General features: G+C 60.9%; 1 protein-coding gene across 1 annotated transcript; it reads left to right on the forward strand.

The window, feature by feature from the left end:
• Positions 1-6,371: 6,371 nt before the first annotated feature.
• On the forward strand, positions 6,372-14,530 carry BOK (BCL2 family apoptosis regulator BOK). Its single transcript, XM_090285520.1, has 5 exons — positions 6,372-6,642; positions 7,179-7,430; positions 9,720-9,848; positions 13,071-13,234; positions 13,978-14,530. Exons 2-5 carry the CDS (start codon positions 7,208-7,210, stop codon positions 14,101-14,103), a joined length of 642 nt encoding a protein of 213 aa, XP_090141646.1. The 5' UTR covers positions 6,372-6,642; positions 7,179-7,207; the 3' UTR covers positions 14,104-14,530.
• The last annotated feature ends 265 nt before the right edge of the window (positions 14,531-14,795 follow it).

Genomic DNA, 14,795 nt, shown 5'->3' on the forward strand with positions numbered 1-14,795 from the left:
ACAGGACTGAACACGCTCAGCCACTGGGGGTCCCCGGGTCCAGAGACTCGCTCAGGGCCAAGTGCTGCGTAAAACCGGGTCGCAGCTCGAATTCTGTGTAAACGTGCAAATTGTTTGAACTGGAGGGAATGGGCCAAGGGACTCACGGTCCTTATCTCTACACAGCGCCAGCCACTGCTCAAGAATTTTCCTTCTGTGCTTTTCTAGTTTTGCAAGTATACTTTACTGACCAGGTTTCACTGTTATAGTCACAAAAATATGCTGCCTTTGGCCGCGGGCCATGACTTTGAAATCTCTGAACAATGCAGAGTGTTTCAAAACAACATATTTGTGCATAAAGAGGCCTGCCGATCTCAGGAGGAGGGAAAGGCGCGAGAGAAAGAACTGTCAGGGGTGAAACAAACGTCTGGTGGGCGGGAGGGGCCCAGGGGCCCACTTGCGGCCGGTCCCTGTGGTGCCTGAATCAGGCCTGCTCCTGTCCCACGGGGGCTGCAGGTTGGGGGCCCCCAGCATCCCAGGAGGGGAGTCTTGGGCTTCCAGTTCAGCCTTGGGTGGGCCATCATGCTTCCACCATGGGGACCAGAGCTTGGTGAGCCTGGGACACAGAGATACAGGCTGCCACCGCTCTGTGTCCCCTGCTGCAGGTACCTGGCTGCCGTGGTTGCCTCTCACATGCCCCCAACTGGGGACCCGGCCCACATCCCAGGCCTGTGCTCTGACTGGGAATCAAGCCGGTGACCCCTTGGTTAGCAGACCAGCACTCAATCCACTGAGCCAAACCAGCCAGGGCAACAAATTCTAATATCAGAAATGAAAAAGAGGACATCAGAAGTACTACAATACAAATATTAAAAGGATAATAAAAGGGTAGTATAAACAACTTTGACAGTAAATTTGAAACAAATGAAATGCACTTTATCAAAACTGACACTAGAAGAAATAGAAAATCTGGGTAATCCTATACCACCTAAATACATTTAATACATCATTTAAGTTTTCCCACAAAGAAAATCCTAGGTTCAGATGGTTTCATTGGGGGATTCTTCTAAACAGCTGAAGAAATATCACCGTGTATGCCAGCCTGTCCAAAGAATCAAAAATGAGGGAGCCCCCCAACCCGTTTTGTGAGGCCAGCACAGCCCTGATCGGCAAGCCCAGCAGGAACATGATGAGACTCCAGGGCAGCTCCTGCCCTGGCACCCCACCCACAGGGGAGGAGCAACACCTACCTCCTGCGGTTGCTGAGAGGACTGAATTAGTTAATCCATGTAAAAAACTGCCTATTCTGTGGTAAGTGCTCAGTAAGTTCTAGCTGATCTTGCAGCACAGCCACAGAACTCTCAAATGTGAGCGTGCGCCCCATGTTCTCTTTAACGCAGAGCCTGGCGCCCCAGGACAGAGTCTGCCTCTGGCATTTCTGAGGAGCATGCAGCCGTGCCCTGGCTGGGTAGCTCAGCTGCATCATCAGGATGCACCCACATTGTGGGTTCAATCCCCAGTGAGGGCACATACCAGAATCAATGAATAAATGCATAAATGAGTGGAACAGCAAATTGATGTTTTTCTAAGATCAATCAATCAATCAATGAAGAGCACACCCAGGCTTGGGGTTCCCTGTGTTTTATAGATGGAAATATGGGTGCTCCGAGTGGGAAAGGGACTTGTCTGGGGAGTGGCTGCAGTATCAGGTGCAGCCAGGTCGTCAGCTCGAGTCTGACCCAGGGCCCCTGGAATGCACCTCTGGCAGGGGAAGGATCCACATGCCTGTGGACCCCAGGTAACCCCACCCTCACCCATCCCCTGGGAAGTGTGGCCTCAGGGAACTTCCAGCCCCGCTCACAGCCAGTTTCCTCCTATACAAATGAGATCTGACTCTCTGCTTCCTGTGTCCTGGGGCGTGGGTGGGTGCAGAAAGCCTTCCTGGGTCCTTGCGTCCAAGTGACAGATCGCTGGGTGAAACCCGCCGTGGCAGGGCCCCTTCAATCAGGCCCTGCCTGGACCCAGTGGGCCTCTTCCTCTTCCAGATCAGAGGAAGCCCACTGTCTCAGGATATTCGATACTGAATACTGACAGCAGTGAGGAGCTGCGTGGGGCCCCAGTGTTCACGGCACGAGGCATTAAACTCGCCTGCAGTACCCAGACCTCTAAAAGCCCAGGCGTGCTGGGATCCGCAGAGGCCCTCCTCCCCTGGAGCCCCGAGGGGGCTTCCACCTTCCTGGCCCTGACTCTCCGGCTGATGAAATTCTTGGTTTCCCTCTCCTCTAGCGTCTGACCCCTGCGACCGCCCGACCGACCCAGAGATTAGTGAGGAGCTTCCAAGTGCCCGCAGCCCAAACTGCCTTGAGCACAGGGAGGTTTGTGAATCGTGGGACTAAAGCGTCTGGGAGAGGCCCCTGGTTTCAGGGGTCTGTGTTTCTCCGTCCTGGCTTTGCTCCCAGGCAGCTTGTCCCCAGGTGCTTACAGGCGACCGCCCCCAACCCCCCTTCAGACTTTCCCAGTGGAAAACAGCCACACTCTAGGCAACTCGTAGGGGTGCCCTGGGGCTGGCAGCCTCTGTCCCGTGCCCACCGCTCAATCAACTGTGTTGGAAGTGGGGAAGGGACTCTGCTGTCAGGCCTGGTCACAAACCCAGCCCTGGGTGGGGTGCAGGGGCCCTTCGCTGCCAGGGTCAGCACAGACGGGGGTGTGTGTGTGTGTGTGTGTGTGAGACGATGAAGGGTTCTGGCTTCTGTATAAACCTGCTCAGGGCTATCGTGTGGGTCACAGTTTGGGGAGCCAGTGAGTGGGAATCCCTACCTCGGGTGTGGTCAGGGGTCCCTGCCTGGACTCCCTGTGGCCATTCAGGGGCACAGACACATGCAGGTAGCAGCCGGCGCTGCCCCCTCAGGAGAGCTGTGGGGGGCAGAGGCTTGGGGGCAGGAGCTCCTGGGGTGGGGGCTTTGCTCCTGAAGCTGGGCGTCCCCTTCCCGCTGTTCCAGCAGGGACAGGACATGGGGACAAGGCAGCACCTGGGCGCTTTCTGGGGCCGAGGCCTGGGGGGTGTCCCCCCACTTGCTCAGACCGCTCCCCAGGCCTCAGCCCTTGCTTGCAGTCTTCGCCAGACGCTCCTCCTTCTTCAGGATGGATCCGAGCTCAGACCAGGCGGTCTTGTATCATTTCGGCTGAGCGCTTGACAAGCTGGGAGCCCACAGGCCTGGAAGGCAGGGGGGCCACGGGGGGCCCCCCATGTACCCTCCCTCCTGCTACTCACCCCAGAGGGTCTGGAAGGGTGGGCTCCTGCCTGCGCCCCACCGTGGCCTCACACCCAGGGGCAGCTGGAGCAGTCACATTTCCAGCCCCACCTTCGATGACCCCTGTCCCTGCCTGGGGCAGCACTCCCGGCACTGTAAACTGGAAGTGTTTAAAGTATTGTCCACCTGATGGGTGAGCAATGACAGAGATCTCCCTTTACTGGGCCCACCTGTCTCTGATCCCCACTGCAGCCGGGCAGCTTCCTGTCCACCCAACGCCAGTGAACTCCTGAGATTTTGGGGGGTGTAGAATTTGCCCATTTTCTCTGGGTTATTTCTATTTCTCAATGACTTGCTCATCTTTGTACATTCTGAGGATCAGACCTTCTGTTCAATGTTGCGCGTCCTTTCCCCAGGCTGTTGCTGCAAGCCTGGCCTCTTCCTGCTCAGAACCGGTGGGTTCCAGCCCCGTGACGCGGCTCCTCCCGCGGCCCCATGCCACTGCCCAGGCTGGTTCCTGACCCTCCCAGAGCTGCTGAGACGCATCACTGCGAACGTTAGTAAGGAAGATTTCACTCTCCTTCCCCAAGGCAGCCTGGCCACGGTCTAGCACGTCCTGCTGCGAGGCCTGTGCCTCCCAGGGATGGAGGCTCAGCCACACCTGGGTTCGAGTCTACCTGGACCTGGTCCGTGGGCCACCCCGCTGCCATTCCTAAGCTTCATCACAGGCACCAACCCCCACTCAGGGAATCCCACTGCCACTCACTTTTTTGTGCAAAATGATGTGTGTTCATGATTTAAAGAATCCACTGGTTGTACGAGGTTATCGATGAAAAGCAGTCCTGACAACCCCCTTCCCCAGCGGCACCAAGGCGGCATTTATGAACTTTCTGCTACGAGGTTCATTCTTGGTTCTGGTTTCTGGAGAGTCCCTGAAGGTTATCCTCTGACTTTCCCTATGAGCTAGAAGGCCTCTTTCTTATGCCTTGATCCAGGCCTTGCCAGACTGCCTGCTCTCTGCTTTATGGACACGGTGGCTCGCCTCTCTGAGGACAGAGATTTGAAGGGACTTTATGGGGTGGCATTCCCAAGCCTCTTGCTTCCCCATCTCCCCAGCTGTTCTGGACGATTTGGCCCCTCCTTTGTGGGAGGTGCTCTGTGGCTCTCCCTCTGTGTGGACAAGAAGTCTTTAGCTCCTTGGGGGTGTCCGGGTAGAGCCTGGTAACTAGCCTGCCTTTCTTGGGGACCCTGGAAAGGAGGCGCTCCTCGTGGGCAGTCTGGCTTCTCCTGAGAGGGCGGCCAGGTCTCCTATAGGGGTGGGGGTCAGGGGTCAGACCCTCCTAACAGCCTGTGTGCTGGCTGTGGCAGGGACGGGCTGGGACATGCCTGGGGTGGTGGTGATTTGCACCCCCTCAGAGTCATCACACCGGCCTGTGTAGGGGGACACTCCCAGTCCCGTGGGTTTTCGCCTGTAGAAAGGGCCCAGGCTCCCCCTCACAAGGCCATGAAAGCCACACAGGTTTTTCCTCTTGGCCACAATCACCAAACCCCCATTAATCTGAGGAGGGCCACTAGCACTCTCTGCTCTGTTACAGGAGTGCTGGCAGTGTTGCTGTTTCTCTCCCTCTCTTTCTCCCTCCCTTTCCCCTCTCTCTAAAAATAAGTAAATAAAATCTTTTAAAAAAGAATTTGTGTGTGTGTGGTTTATCAATTCTATTATTCTCTTCAAAGAACCAATATTGCTTTGATTTTTCTCTACTTTGTGCTTTGTTTTATTAATTTCTGCTTTCATTTTTTTCACTTTTGTGTTGAATTGGTTGTTTTTCTAGCTTCTTGGGTTGGAGTTTAGAGCATTAATATATTTTTTTACAGAATTAAATTTTAACCTTTTTGTAAAGCTATAGATTTCCCTCCAAGCATTGCTTTACCTGCATCCCACAGCATTTGATACCATATTTGCACTATTGTTCATGTCAAAATATTTTACAACTTCCCTTGTGATTTACTGTTTGCCCCATTGATTAGCTACAATTGCGATGATTTTTAAAATTTTTATTTATTTACTTTTGGAAAAAAAGGGAAGGGAAGGAACAAAGGAGGGGAACATCCATGTGTGAGAGATGCTGATCAGTTGCCTCTCGCACCTCCACCTGGGGACCTAGCCTGCAACCCAGGAACGGGCCCTGATTGGGAGTCAAACCTGCAGCCCTTAGGTTGGCAGGCCGCACTCAACCCATTGAGCCGCACCAGCCAGGGCTACAACTGTGATGTGTAATTGAGGGCTTTCTATTAGCTTTACTATTACCGAGTTCTAAATTAATTCAGAGAGAACACACTTGCATGATTTCAATTCTTTGAAAATTGGTGCCACTTTATGGCCCAGGATTAGGTTTATTTGGGTAACACCCTTTGCACGAGGGAAAGAACATGTATTCTCTTGGCTGTATAGGTGTGAACTGGGGCAAGTGGGTCAATCCTGTGGTTTGAACTGTGCTGTGTTGGTTCAAGACATAACCAGTGGATAGAAAAGTCCAGAACAGGTCCTCACAGAGACGTCCCTTGATTTACGATGGGGATTCTTTTCCAATTCAGTGGGAAAGTGATGGCCTTTTCATTAAATAGCGCTGGGTCAGCTGGATAGGGGCATGGGAAACACACAAGCTCTGACCCTCCTGCACCTCTCGCAGGAATTAATCTGTGATCCATCACCATGTGAACGCTAAACCAATTACACACGTCTTCTAAAATAAAGCACAGACTATCATTGTGAACAAGCACTAACCATAAGAGAAAGTACTGATAAACTGGACTTCATTGAAAATTACTCCTGTTTGTCATAAGCAGTGGCAACCACAGAGTGGCCCAAAGTATTCGCAGTCTCTTCAATACAATGCAAACCCACGAATCCACCTCTAACACAGACCCATGTGTCCGACCAGAAACATACCCAGAATATATAAAGAACCTCCAGGAATCAATAAGAAAATGGAGCCGGGTGTGGCCCCAGGCGGCGGGTGCTCCAGCTGGGTCCTAAACACGGGGGCATGCGAGGACAGCGCCTGCCCCCGGCCTCCCTGAGCGCATCCCCGGGAACTCGCTCGGACCTCCTTAAGTGGGGAGGCGGGGAGGCAGCGGGGAAGCTCCGGCATGGCTCCGCCCCGGGGGTTGCCTTTCCCTTAGAAGGAGAAGCCCCAAGCCTCGCCTCTCCCCCGAGAAGAGTCACCCTGCAGCCAGCGGCTCTCCTCGCCCAGGACGCTCCACCGCTCCACCGTCGGAGCCGCGGGAGTGCGCGAGGCCCCAGCGTCCTCGTGGGTTTGAATGGAAGGATCGAGATCGGCGGAGACGGCGGCGAGCAGATCCTGAAGCCAGAGCTCCTCCCCGGCCCCCGCGCCCGCGACATGCAGCGGGAGAGGTGAGCAGGGCGCGCGCGGCGTCCCTCCCCTGGCAGCCGCGCCATGGGAACGGCTTGGCGGGGGACCAACCCCGAGGACCGTGCGGCGAGGAGGTCGTGGCCCGGGAGTGCGGGGCCTGGCCGGGGTCCTCACTGGCGCGGAGCAGGCTGGGCTGTGCCCCTCCGTGCGCCTCTGCCGCCCGCGCACTGGTCTTCCAGCGCGGGCACGGCGGCTACAGAGCAAGTCGTTATTTCCCCGCGGTCCTTCCTGCTGCCGGCAGCCGCGGGGATATTTGTTACTAAACCGGAATCTAGCAGAATGTAACTCCATGTTTTTATAAAGACTTGGGTCACAGAAACGTACGGTTACTCGCAACTGGCCGCGGCCCTTCCCTGGAGCCGCGCTCCACCCGGCCTCTCCGTGCGCCCCAGCTCGGCCCGCGGACGCGATCTGGGCGCACGCCGCGCCCCTTTCGGCCCCACTTGCGCAGCCGGCCTCCCCCTCCGCCAGCCAGGCGGGCGGCGGGGCGACGGCGCTGAGCTCAGTCTGTCCGCAGGTGCGGCGCCCCTCGCGCGCGTCCCCGCAATGGAGGTGCTGCGGCGCTCCTCGGTTTTCGCCGCCGAGATCATGGACGCCTTTGACCGCTCGCCCACCGACAAGGAGCTGGTGGCCCAGGCCAAGGCCCTGGGCCGGGAGTTCGTGCACGCGCGGCTGCTGCGCGCCGGCCTCCTCTGGAACGCGCCTGAGCGCGCCGCGCCCGCCCCAGGCGGCCGCCTGGCAGAGGTGTGTGAGGTGCTGCTGCGCTTGGGTGAGTGTGGGCCCGCGAGGGCGGGGTCCCCAAACTGCCCCTCCCGACCTGGTCGGCTGGGCGGGCCCTGCTGCACCTCGGGGTGAGGCTATCTCGGCTCCGACCTGTCCGGGGTGACCTGGCCAGCGCCCTGACTTTGGGGCCTCAGTACCCCTGTGGGGCAGAGGGGCCAGGCCTGGGGGTGGCTGGCGCGCAGGGCAGGCCACCCAGGCGGAGCTCCTGCCTCCCGCTCTTGGGCGGCCCTTGGGCCACAGACCTGCCGGACTGGCCTGCTCAGCCCAGATTTCAAGAGCACTGGCCACCGTGGATGGAAAGCTGTGGGGAGAATGTTTGGGTGGCTCATTTCCAGAGTGACCCTTGTCCTCAGCTGGGCACAAAATCCTTTGTTAGACCACGTGTTCCGATGTTTGTTTTGGAAAATGGGTCCTTTCTGTTACTGGCTGAAGTTCTTCCCTCAGCTGCTCTTTCCTCCTGATTTGGGGGCCACCACAGACCCCCGGCAGAACTGGGTGCCCAGGGCAGCTGTCTCCACTGCGGGGCTGGTGCGGACTTGTTCTGGGGTCACACACAGCCCAGTAGCGATCCCCACCTTCCCCAGGGTCTGGAGCCCTCAGCTCAGTCAGGCAGTCCACCTCACCATGGGGACCGAGGTCCTGCCCTCCAGCGAGTGTCAGGCCTGGAAGCAGGCACTCGGGGAGCAGAAGGCAGCCGAGATGGGCCCTGCCCCGTCCCGACCCGGCAGAGTGTGGGGACAGGCTCTGTGTCCCTGACATCCCGAGAGCGTATGAGAGACAGATTCCTTGGGCTGCGGGACGGGGTGTCCCTCCTGGGCCCTGGAGGAGGGGAGAGGTTTCTAGGTGGGGAGAACAAGTGGGGCTCGGGGATCAGCCAGCGGTCAGAGCACCTGGACTCCCACGAGGGGAGCTGCCCACTGCTGTTTCTCCCAGCTGGGCTTGGGGACGTGCTGGGGGGCACCTTCTAAAGGACCCCTGGAGCGGCCTCCACGGAGGAAGCCCTGCCTGTCCAGGCCTGCTCTGCGACCCGGTCCCAGCCTCCATCTTGTTTGTGACCAGGGGCGTGGGGCTGCCTCCTCCCTGGGCCCAGTGTCCCTGATGCGCCTGCTTCTGGCCCCTCAGGACTGTTTCACCTGAGAGCCCCAACGCGTCCGCGCTCACATCCTGGCCCTTTCCCAGTGTGCATCAGCCATGTCGAGTCCCTGGGGCTGAGGGAGCCCTGGAGGGCGCTGTCTTGGGTCCCCAGAGCGAGTGTGGAGGTCAGGTCCCCTGCAGCCCACCCTGGGGCTGTTCCAGTGAGCCCCTCAGCCTGGTGCTGCTGCCCTGCCCCCAGCCTGGCCCAGCCCCTCCGCAGCAGAAGCCCAGCTCCCCGGACAGCACACACAGGAAGAAGCTGGGTCACGTCCTGGTTGGTCTCTCAGGGCCAGTCCCCAGCAGCCCCCGAGGTCTGTTTGGGAACAGCCAGGCCAGTCCTGGGAATTTCCATGCCCCACGCCGCCCCGCCACTGTACCTCGGTTCTGCTCCTTCCCAGATCTTAACTAGATGCTGTGCAGCTGGCCCCAGGGATGCCTCGGGGGCCCTTCTCGGCATTTCCGTTTGCTTTGGCTGGAGCGGTGCCTGGGTGGGGGGACACCCAGTCCCAGGGCTGTGGGGTTCCCATCCATCACTGCCAGGGGCGCCGTGGGGAGCACGGGCCATAGGCAGGGCCGGTGACAGGGCCTGTCCTCTCCGGTGTGGCTGCCCTGTGCACACACCCACTTGGTGCAGAGCACAGGCTGGAGCCTGGGAGGTGCTGGGACCCCAGCCGGTGGCTCAGTCGTTCGGTCACCGAGCAGTGCTGGGGCCTGCGTGAGGCCGTGGCCAGGGCTGCCCACTCGTGTGGGTTGCAGGCCTGCCCCTGTTGGGTCTGGCTGCCTTCCCTGGCTGCCTGCCGCCCAGGCAGCTCCTGTGGGCTGTGAGTCACCCGTCAGGCACGGGCCAGGCTCCTCCCGGGATTCCCGCCCCACCGGCCCAGCCGGCTTGCCCCTGGGGAGGGGGGCGCCCCCGTCAGAAGGGGCAGGCTGCAGAGGCAGGTCTGGGGGTGCTCAGCACCCCTTTCTGGGCTCCTGGTCCTCAAGAGACATGGTCAGGGGGGGTGGGCGGTGTCGGGTGATAGGCCAGATGGCGCGAGAAGGGTCTCCAAGCCTGTGGGGCTGGAGCGAGCTGGTCCCAGGACTGTGGGGCAGGCTGAGGTCAGGCAGGTGTGGACCCTCTGACCCTCCCGTGTGACTGCAGGGGACGAGCTGGAGCTGATTCGGCCCAGTGTCTACCGCAACGTGGCGCGCCAGCTGAGCATCTCCCTGCACTCTGAGACTGTGGTGACCGACGCCTTCCTGGCCGTGGCGACCCAGATCTTTGCCACAGGTAGGCCTGTCGTCCACCCCAGGAAGCCCACAGTGCCGCGTGGCCCGGGGCCTGGCATTGGGGGCAGGCAGCTGGCACAGAGCCTCACGTGGTTCTTGTTCAAGCATCTGGGGCTGCAGTGACCTGAAGTGGTGGCCGGGCTGCGTATGTCGGGCCGCTGGCTGGAGTGGGGCGGGGTGTCCTGCATGCGGCCCGTGGCCCGTGGGGCTCAGGCTTCTCACGGCCAGACAAATGGGGACGGAGCAGGGCCTATGTCAGGAGGCCTGTCGGTTGTGGCCAGTGTGGCAGCGGGACATGGGACTGGCCAACTGGCTAGGACTCGGGGCTGCTGGCTGCAGAATCCAGCCTCCTCCAGGGCCACCACTGCGCTCCCTGGGCAGAAGTCACCCTGGCAAAGACGTCCGGAGGAGGAGCCCGGGAGGGCTGGGGCTGGGGCATGCTCCTCCAGAATGTTCTCCAGTGCTGACCCAGGTCCTGGGGAGGCGGAGGGGCTATGGCCCATTGGGCAGCTTGTGGAGGAGGCGGTGGGGGGTGTCCCGGGCTGACGCCTGCCCTCGGCCAGTCCTAGACACCCACGTCCTGACGCCGGCGCGTGGGTGGCCGCCTGTGTCTGTCTCCAGGCTGCCAGACAGCTGGTTTACGAGCCTGAGGCTTTAAAAGGAAGTTCATCTGTGAGAAGGCAGCTCTGGCCTGCTGGTGGCTGGGACGGCATGGGGAGGAGGGGGCCTGGTGGGGTGTGTGTGCAGGGGACAGAGGATGAGAACCGGTACCGAGCAGCCTGCTCAGTGGGGGGACGGGCCTGAGAGGCGCCCTCCTGCTTGTCGCCCTGTGGGCTCCCTGCCGCCCCTGGTCCATCCAAGCCCTGGGGGTCCTTGGGCCCTTTCTCCACAGGGGACCTGACCATCGTTGCGGGCCCTGGTCCCTCTGCCTGAGGCCCCTCCCATGCCGCTGTGGGCTGTGCACATGCTGACCCTGGGGCTGGACCTTTGTACCCTCGCCTGCTGCCTGTCCTGGCCTCCTGTGGCAGCTCCAGGACCATAGGACAGGGTCCCGTGGTGGTCCCCGCGGTGGCCAAGCCACCTCCGAGACTGCGTTTGCACTTTGGGCTTCTCGGTTCCCCTCAGCGGAGGAACTAATTTTTCCCTCCCTGGTTAAAAGTTGGCAAGAATTTTCATTTTTTTCCTTATCACAAGAGCAAATTATTTTACCACAGAAAGATCAGAAACGTAGAAAATAAAAAGTCTTAGAAACAATACTAAAAAGACAGCTCAGTCAGACGCGTGAAGGATCCGAACAGGCACTTTTCCAGGGAAGACGCACACACGGCCAGTGGCCCCGGGGAAGACCTGTCACCGTCAGCTGTCGGGGGACGTGCCCCTGAAGCACCGAGACCCCCGCCTGGCCGGCTGAGGTCACAGGGAGGGAGCCCCACAGCTGACAACGGACAGACGTGTCCGCTGCTTGGAAAGTGCCAGCGTCCGTAAGGCAGCCACCGTGAGAGCCACCAGACGAGCGCATTCTGGGGAACTGGCCCGCGGGGCTCGGAGCAGCGAGACTCCTCCGGCCCGAGCGTGCACCCCCGAGCTGTGGACAGCGGGCAGAGGCGGTCTGTCCGCAGGTGGGATGTTGCTCGGCCGTGAAAGGGGCAGACACGCTGGGGCGCGCCGTGGTTCCCCACGTGACGTGTGCACAGCAGGCGAGTCCACAGAGCAGCTGCCTAGAGCTGGGGGCGCTGGGGACAGGGTAACGAGAGTGTTCTGGAACTCCACAGTCATGATGGTTGCCCACTGTGCTGAATGTGCTGGAACTCAGACATCTCACTTTAGGATGAACTTAAGCGCAGGAGATGGCGTCTCCATGAACCATAAAACAGACCCCAGGCAGGTCGCCCGGTGGCAGGCTCCCGCCCCGCCCCCCCATCAAGCCCTCACCTGCCCTGTCCGCATCGGGCCCCTGTGGGTGCCAAGCACAGCAGTGAGCAGGACGGGGCCAGCCCGGTGCCCGCAGCAGCTAGTGAAAGGGGAGCGTGGCCCGGGGGCCTGGGTGGCACTTGGAGAGGCGACCTTGGCCAGAGCCCTGGGGCCGGCTGCTGGCGGGGTCTGAGGGTGGCGGTCTGGTGGCCTATTTGACAGAGGAAGTCACGCTGAACGGGGGTGGGGGGGACGGTTTAAGCAAGGGAGTGACATGGTCGTGTTTATGGGGATTCAATGGTTTCTTTTTATCGAGGTGAAATCCAGGTAACATACGATTAACCGTGTTCAAGTTCGCAGTCCCGCGGCTACACTGTTCGCCTGCCCAGAACCCAGCCGTGAGCCGTCCCTCCCCTCCCCAGTCCCCGATGACCACGGACCTGCTGCTTCCTGGGCGTCATGGAGATGGACCCACTGACCTGTGGCCATCATGTCACCGCTCTTACTGAGCGGGTGGCCAGGTCGCAGCGAGTGTCCACGGCCGTGTGAGAACGCGCGCCCTCGGGCCGGCTCCTGCTCTCCCACCAGCGCCCTGCTGCCGAGCGAGGGGGTGTGAGGGGCTCGCCTCTGCCGCCCGTCCCTTCGCGGCCGGCTGTCCCGTCAGCTCCCTGGGGCTCCCATTGCCGTCTGAGGCCTTACTCTGCACCCCATTTCGGTGCACCCTCTGCTTATCAGGGCGCGTTTTCGTGTCTCATATCTCTCTTTTCCCTTTGTGAATCAGCCGCCACGTTCTGTGCTCAGCTCTTTGGAAAGGTTCGCTCTTTCTCACTGGTTTAGAAAGTGTTTCTATCCGTTAAGGGAATTCATGCCATGTGGCTCGTTCCCCTCAGCTCTGCCCCCACAGCTGGGGGTCTGGCAAGGCCCTTCCTCCTGTGGGATGACCTGCTGCCCCACAGGGGACAGCTGGACAGCTGCACCTCGAAGCTGCTTACTGTTCATGTGACCAGTTCCAAGTCAGACAGCACCCCGACCCCCTCGTTTTCCTCCTTGCCGGCTGCCTCCTCCGGGAGGTGGGGGCTGGGCAGGCGCACAGGGGTGTAATGGAGGCCCCAGAAACCTTGGCCTGAGAACCCATGCAGGTGGGCAGGATGGACCTGTCGCAGGTGACCACTGAGCACCATGCGGTGGGGCCATGCCCAAGTTCTGTCCCCAGCATCAGCAGAATGCCAGGCGGCTCGGCCTCCACACGTGACCCACGGGTGGGACTGGAGCGGGTTTGGCAGCGCCTGCTGACCGGTGTCTTCTCCTGCAGGCATCACGTGGGGCAAGGTGGTGTCCCTGTACTTGGTGGCTGCGGGGCTGGCCGTGGACTGCGTGCGGCAGGCCCAGCCCGCCACGGTGCACACCCTGGTGGATTGCCTTGGGGAGTTCGTGCGCAAGACCCTGGCAACCTGGCTGCGGAGGCGCGGAGGATGGGTGAGTGGGGTCTGGGGACGCAGGGGCGCCAAGAAGGGGGGCGGTGCCAGGGATGGGAGGAGGGGCTGAGGCTGCTGCGCCCCACCTGCCCCACCTCCATCACTGCCCCCCACAACTCAACACCAAAGACCTGCCCCGAGCCCCGGCTCTGCAGGCGCCCGGGGAGGGGAAGTCAGCCCCTGAAAGGGAAAGGCCGGAGCTGCTCTGCCCTCCCCGCTGGGCCCTGGTGCCCAGTGAGTGCTGCGTCAGTCCCACCCCAACACGCTCTCTGGGCCGCCAGCTGCCCACCTTGGGGGCCCCTGGCTCTGGCATGGGCTGTCTCCACCCTAGATCTGTCTCCCTGAAGACTGAGCAGTGGGAAGGGTGGCTGAGCTGAAGCCAAGGGCTGCAGCCTCATCGGAGGCCAGACTGGGCAGGGAGGTGATCACCTCCAGGGGACTCAGGTGGCTGTGGCCCCTCCCCGGACAGACCCTGAGGCCTCTGAGCCACCCTCACCCTCCCATGGCGCCCCCCTGGGGCTGGACAGGGTGGCCGCATCCTGGCGTAGGTGTCCGGCTGCCTCCTCTCCCACCTCCCTTCTCACCATCTGACTCCTCATGGGGGTTTGGTCCCTGCCGGAGCCTCAGTCCCAACCAGACCCCAGACCTTCCGAGTGTCCGTGTGTGTCCTGCCAGCTCGGCTGACACAGGTGGGGGGCTGGGTGTCTGCTGTCCCACCCTGCTGACTGTCCCTCCTCCTTCCAGACCGACGTCCTCAAGTGCGTGGTCAGCAGCGACCCCGGCTTCCGCTCCCACTGGCTCGTGGCTGCGCTCTGTGGCTTCGGCCGCTTCCTGAAGGCTGTCATCTTTGTGCTGCTGCCAGAGAGATGAGCCCAGGTCCTGGATCCCTGGACCCGCGGGCCCTCGGCTGCAGCACCGCCCTCTTCCCACTGAGTCCCTCCACGCACACCCGGGCCCTCAGGAAGCGGGAGTCGGGGTTCCCCTGGGCCTGGAGCCGGGCCTTCGATGCCCTGTGGCCCGGCCCTGTGCACCCCACAGGGTCAGTGTCACCTTCCAGGTCCAAAGGAAGGCAGCTGAGAGCACCAACCTCTCCCTGGACGCAGGTCCTGCCCACAAAGGGTGACCGTGTCAGACATCAGCCAGAAGGTGGTCTGGGCACGGGTTCGCGTGCTGCTGCTAGGACAGTGTCCCCAACTGTGGCCGGGTCCTGGATGGCACACCTGACCTGAGAGTGCACCAGCCCTGGCCGACAAGGACGGGCGTGTATTCAAGTCCAATAAAGTGTCATGGCCACGGAGGGCGGCCCCCTGTGTTCCTTGTGCAGCTGCTGGGACCGGGCGGGAGGCAGGTGAATCCCACTGTCTGCCCTCGGCTCCTGTGGCCCACGCGGGACTCAGATGCTCACTTGTGGGCGCACGCACGCCCAGGCGAGGGAGAGCAGGGTGCCCGTCTGTCCCGGCCGTTCCCATCCCTTTGCTTGGCCCGCACGGCCTGTTTCCCCACCGCAGGCCGCCCCTGGGCCCCGAGCCCGGCCCTGGCCTGTCCTCATTGGGGCCTGTCGC

The sequence above is a fragment of the Furipterus horrens genome, unplaced genomic scaffold (genome assembly GCF_987537825.1).
Source record: "Furipterus horrens unplaced genomic scaffold, mFurHor1.1.pri manual_scaffold_1, whole genome shotgun sequence".
NCBI classification, from domain to species: domain Eukaryota; kingdom Metazoa; phylum Chordata; class Mammalia; order Chiroptera; family Furipteridae; genus Furipterus; species Furipterus horrens.

Coding starts and splice junctions, on each gene's coding strand:
- BOK (XM_090285520.1), top strand. CDS start 7,208: ATGGAGGTGCTGCGGCGCTCCTCGGTTTTCGCCGCCGAGATCATGGAC. Junction 7,431..9,719: donor TGAGGTGCTGCTGCGCTTGG/GTGAGTGTGGGC, acceptor GTGTGACTGCAG/GGGACGAGCTGGAGCTGATT. Junction 13,235..13,977: donor TGCGGAGGCGCGGAGGATGG/GTGAGTGGGGTC, acceptor TCCTCCTTCCAG/ACCGACGTCCTCAAGTGCGT.